Source organism: Marmota monax, unplaced genomic scaffold (assembly GCF_021218885.2).
Source record: "Marmota monax isolate L192 unplaced genomic scaffold, Marmota_monax_Labrador192_F-V1.1 WCK01_AAM20220418_F8-fsc00015, whole genome shotgun sequence".
NCBI lineage: Eukaryota > Metazoa > Chordata > Mammalia > Rodentia > Sciuridae > Marmota > Marmota monax.
The window spans coordinates 12,902,437-12,908,436 of record NW_026692194.1 but is presented as its reverse complement, the minus strand read 5'-3'; the positions used below and the strand labels follow the sequence as shown (position 1 = coordinate 12,908,436).

Here is a 6,000-nt window from a genome sequence, read left to right as displayed (position 1 = left end):
TTACTTGGGCTGCCTGTCAAACCCAAACTGTCACGGATTAAATCCCGCTGCCTGCTGTGAAGCCCCTGTGCACTGCAAACTTAGTGAGCGAACTGGGTAATCAGTGGTTGGATATGCAGATCTCTGACTTAAAAGGCGGGGTGACCCCCCCGAGAACATCTCCCAGGGGCCGAAGCCCGCAGGTGCAGTGAGGCGCGCGCGCGCACGCGGGTGCTGGCTCCCCCGAAGCCGCTTCGCCCCGGGGGAGGGAGCCGGGGCGCCCGGCGGGGTCTGGCTGCCGCGCACCGGCGGCGGCGGCTCGTCTCCGGCGGCGGCGGCGGATGATGGTGGCGGCCGGCGCGCTGGGCTGTGCCTGTGCGTCGCCTCGGAAATCAGCGCCCGGCGCTGCACACTGAGCCCTTGCAGGTCCGCAGCAGCCCGAGACTTGGCGAGGACAGACCCGGCGCGCAGGGGCCAAGGACCTGCGCGCAGGGGGGCCGGGGGGCGAGTGGGGTCGGCTTATCATGGCGGATCGGACAGCTCCCAGCTGCCAGCTCCGGCTGGAGTGGGTGTACGGGTACCGGGGTCACCAGTGCCGCAACAACCTGTACTATACAGCCGGCAAGGAGGTGGTCTACTTTGTGGCTGGGGTCGGGGTGGTGTACAACACCCGTGAGCACAGCCAAAAATTCTTCTTGGGACACAACGACGACATTATCAGGTAAGGGGTGAACTGGGGCGGCGGGAAAGGGTTGGGTGGAAGGATGGAAGGGTGGGAAGAAGAACGACCAGCTGGGCTTTCCCAGGGTCAGATCAGGGAGCCCCATGAAAGAAAAGATTCTCTCTGGAGCCTCATGGAATTACAGAGGGGCTACTGATCCTGGGGCTAGGGGAGAAACAGAGTGTGGGGGGTGGGGGGGGGCGGTGCAGGTGGGGAAGGAGAGATCTCTTTTTTCTTTATCCTTCCGGAAGTCTTTTTAATTTCTAAGGAGTTAAGTGTTCTGATGCTTTTTTTGGTGGTTCATTTCTGCTACAAGTGGAAGGACTGGGTACCTTTAAACACTTCTTTCCCTGCTAATTAGGTAAATGGTAGGACCAATAGATTAACCGTGGGTATCATCTTTGGGAGGCCCCTCAGTAGGTTCATCAGCAAGCAAGTGGATTAAAAAAAAAAGAAAGAAAAGAAAAAGGAAAGGAAAAAAACACAAAGAAATTTTGCTACAGGTAATTTGGAATCTTCATCTCAGGTGCTCTGGACCTTGGAAATTTCTGCAGTGGGTGGGGAACCTTGTTCTCTAATATTTCACTTTGCCGTGTTTTAATGCCCAAAGCATATTTACACACTAAATGGATGCTTCCACAACATCACTAAGGTTATAAAAGGCTGGCAGCTGCTAGACCACAAAATCCTATCAGGCATCCCACAGACATAGTCCAGCACTGACCGCTAGAACTCCATTGGTTGAATAACCATTGTAGAGGCCTTTCCTGTTAAATTGAAGGGGACATATTTTGATTCTTGGCCCTATCCTCTCTCTGGACCAGACACATTTCCCTCCTGCCCTTGTCAGCTTCTTGTGTGGCCAAACAAGGTGTGGTCCAGATGCTGTTCATAGGGAATCCCTTTCCGCCTTTGGCAGTTAAGGAAGATTTCCATGATGTGGGAACCTCTGCTCACAAGGAAATGACTTGCTGAGGATGGACTACAACTGACAGAGATCATATTTTTACCTTCCAAACTTGTGTGTTTCACTGATGCAGAACAACTTCCATCAGAATATTGCCACTTTTACTCTGCCTTTCACAATGAAATAAGCAATTAAATATTGTAACACCAATAGTCCTAATTTTTCATTGGGGTAAATGACTTAAAATATTAGCTCCCCCCTCCTAATATTGTGCTTATATTCCTAAGCTTTTTTTTTTCCCCTCCTGAGACCTAAAGTTGAAAACTTGTTACAGAAGGTAAAATCTTAATGTTTGAAACTACAGGTGTGTGTGTGTGTGTGTGTGTGTGTGTGTCTGTCTGTCTTTCTGTGTATGTATATACATGTCTTTTTTGAAGATTTTAAGTACTTAGAGCTCTAATGTTCTTGAGATTTGGTGGAACTTAGTAAAACTTTCTTCATGTCACATAAGACAAAATAGCTTTCTCTTTTCCTCCCTGATACGGTAATGGTTGTGACTGAGGCATCCTTACTTAGTTCTGTCCTGCAGATTTTGCCTCTCTAATTGCCAGGCTGATTATTAAAGTCACAGGTGCAAATGATTAACAGTGACTCATGAAAAGGTTAGATGTTTAAAAATTTAAACCCATTATGTTTTTGCTCTATCTTAATGCAGTGCTTTCCATTACTACATCAAAATAAGATGTAGTCCTTTGGGGGAAGGGAGAGAGTGGCAAACAGAAAATTCCCTGGGGTTAAATAGTATTAATGTGACAGTTCAATGAACTACTTGGAGAATTTGAACTCTTAATCCTCATTCTTTCTCTAATAGGGGAAAAATTAAAGGCACCATTGAAACTAAAGGTGGGAAAAGGGTGGAGTTGCAGTAGACTGTTGTTATGATGAGCAGTTGAGCTAGTGGGGCTTCAAGGCTATCAGGCTTGGATGATTACAGAAACACTCAGAATTGAGGGAAAGATGCATGAGTTATTTGTATAACTGGGTTTGTAGGGAGGCTTACTTGATGGAAAAAAAGATAATTTATCTTCTATTTATTAAGGTAATGGTTGTCTCTTTATGCTGATATTGACACAGTAGTAAGCCTGACTACAGAGAAAGGACTTTATTGCTACATTCTCCAGGTTATTTGATTGGGTCTGAGTATGTATAGTTGAGAAGAGTTCCCGAATATCTATGTATGTCTTTGCATGTTGGAATAAGATTAAGTCCAGTGGGTTAAAAAACACAAACCATAGATCATTATATAATTGAGAGCTGTTATTTTGTTTTATCTTATGTATGTAAGTATCTTTTTCTGGTGAAGACAGTGCATAAACCACAATGAACAGTCTTTTATCTTTATGCATTTTTGTATATCTCAGCATACTACTGTTTTTCCACTTGAAATACTGAGTTCATGGAGAGGACTACTGCTAATGTTTTAATGCAAAAATATTTTGGCTTTTTGGAATCATTGCACGAACATTAAAACTTCTGACTCTTAATACATCAAATAAGATAGTGCAAGTAATTGTGCAGTTGGTACTTAGCTTTTACATTAGTTTCAAAGATATATTCCTGCACATACATTTCCTACTGCTCTACTTGTTGTGCATTGTTGCCTAAAATATTAACTAGAAGGCAGCCCAACAAATATTGGTAACAACACACTCCATTTTTGTAAAACAATGTGCTCTCTGAGATCATGATGAACCTTAATAATGATGTAGGATTTGGCAGAGCTCATTAGAGCTCAGCATATGTGTTTTCTTGCTTTGACAGGCTATGTATTTAACTCAGGTTTTTAAAAATGTTGATATGTGAGGCATGATATGATTTATTGGATGTGGAGGCTTGTCATATTCTTTCAATGCAGATAACAGATTAGAGAATGATGCTGTATTTTAGCTCTGATAAGATTGTGATGGGACAAGGAAATGCCAAAAGCAGCATTTACTGTTGGGCTAGCAACAGGATTCAAATCAGGCTTGAAGGCAAGGACAGTAATAGGGACTGGAATAATTACTAACTTGGTTTCAACTTCAGGTAGCAGAACATGACATAGAATGGGAGTAAATGAAAGAAAAGGTCATGAACACATTGGTTCCTGTCACCTGTTTTTCATTTTCACAGTGATTCCGGTTGAGACATTAATGTCCTGACTCTGGATCCTTATATTGCTTCTGGGGAGTTCCCTGTCTCCATTTTCTTCTGCCTTATTTTATGGTTCTCTGTTGCAAGGGAGGTCTATCTGCAGTGCTGTCTTAGGGGAAAAGACACTGATTTTTGACATCACACACAGAACCCACTCTGCCATTTACTGCAGGCATTGAATAAGTGGTGCAACCTCTCAGGACCTTCTTTATTTGCAAAATGAGGGTGACAATAGCTAAACTGCAGAGTCGTTGGAATTATTAGAAACAACATATAGAAAGGGTTTAGTGTGGGGTCTGGCCCTTAGTTGGTTCTCAATAAATGTTCTTAGTAATAGTGGTAGTATTTAATTAAAATAATTGAACATGTACACATCAAAAGCAAAGCAATGATTCTTCATTGCACTCAGGCAGAATTCCAGAGTCCTTTGTTTTCCATTCTCTTGGACCCTAATTTGCTATTATATCTTTATTTTACATTTAAAAAACCCTCAAGTTGTTTGCTTTCCACTTGGCAATAATATAATTACTCTGTTGTTTCCTACCTCATACAGGAATAATTTATCTTCCTCCTCCCTCAGCCTCTCTCTGTGCAGCCTAGGTCTGCTACCAGTTGGGTGACTATATCATCAGGAAAACAGCTACTCTGTAAAATAGGGCTTACAGGTATTCACTTGAGTTTTTGTGAATATTACATACAAGGTGCCCACTACAGGGGTCCTGTTGTTATCCATATCCTGCAAGGCACCATCTGTTTCCCTCTCACCTTTGCCCGGAGACTTTACCATCCTCAGATGAAGGGATGCAAGTACTCCTGAAGTTTTGTATCTTTTGTGACCAGTGTTGCTGTGTATCTAGTGCCATTCTTTCATTCTGAGTATTTTCATTTGTAAATATATTTGGGGTCCTTGATGTTGAGAATGGATCTTAACATAAGCAGGGCTAACATTTCCTGAGCACCAGACTCAGAGCTAAATGTGCATACAGATTTGTCTCATGCATCCTCTCGGTAACCCTTCGAGGGAGGCAGAGTTGCTAACACCAGCCCACTGGTGGAGCAGCAGAGGCACAGAGTTGAAGTGTCACCCTCTGGCAGACTGGAGAACTCAGATCAGTCTGATTTCCAAAGCCCAATGCTATTGCTTCACTGGTATACAGCTGCTTATTTTTCTTAGTCACTGTGGTTCCTATCACTGTACATGGTCCTAACCAGAACTCAGTAGGCTCTTTCTTTCTTTTTTTTTTAAATTTTTTTTTAGTTTTATATGGACACAATAGCTTTATCTTATTTTTATTTATTTATTTATTTTAATGTGGTGCTGGTGATCCAACCCAGTGTCTCACGCATTCTAGGCAAGTGCTCTACCACTGAGCCCCAGCCCCAGTCCCTTTTTCTTTTTTTAACTAAAAAAAAATGTCAATGGATATTTATTTTATTTGTTTATGTGCAGTACTGAGAACTGAACCCAGTGCCTCACACATGCTTGCAAGCACTCTACCACTGAGCTACAACCTCAGCCCAGTAAGCGTGTTCTTAATACCATTTATCATCTGTTTGTGTATAAATCCTGGGCTTTATTTAAGAGTACTTGAAACAGATTGCTAGAGCTCAGTCTAGAAATGGAATCATGTTCAAGTTCACTTTAGAACATCCCCACTTTTGAAACAATGTTTTGAAATAGTGATCTATGGGAGACATTTAATTAAAAATTGTGACATGGATAAAATAGACTAGTGTGGCAAATACACTTGCACTTGTTGGGTTTCAAGAGAACGGTCTAACAGCCAAGATTGGGCATGGAGTATAGGGAAAGCAGGTTCACATGAAGTCCTGGAGATATGATTTCATTCTTATTTTTTAGTTTCTTGATCAGTTTTAATAGGGGAAGTGTGGAGGTACCTACAAAGAATTAAATTTATATTGGGTTGAGTGCCTACTTTCTACCACACACTTTATGTCATCTCATTGAGCTCCACCACTCTGGGATATAGCCTCATTTTTACAGGTATGCCTCTGAGAGGGAAGTAGATTTAAGCAGAGTCACTCAGTGGGATCATCCTAGTATTCATTGGATCTCCCTTTTTCTGTGCGTTGGCAAGAGCATGAAGCAAACACTTTTGATGAAAGCTATGGTTTGCTCATCAATGATCTCATTAGTGTTATTAAGTTATAGTCTATTTGGTTATTTCTGTTAAGATTT

General features: G+C 42.3%; 1 protein-coding gene across 3 annotated transcripts in view; it reads left to right on the top strand.

Moving 5' to 3' along the window:
• The first annotated feature begins 333 nt into the window (after nt 1-333).
• Nucleotides 334-6,000, top strand: part of Eml6 (EMAP like 6) — a 267,072-nt gene continuing 261,405 nt past the window's right edge. For all 3 annotated transcript variants that reach the window (XR_006847095.2, XM_046423963.2, XM_046423967.2), the window contains exon 1: nt 334-700. Coding sequence is in view for 2 of the 3 variants with exons in the window: in XM_046423963.2 (XP_046279919.1) it covers nt 504-700 (197 nt within the window). In the remaining variant the exon portion in view is untranslated. The remainder of the gene's footprint in view (nt 701-6,000) is intronic.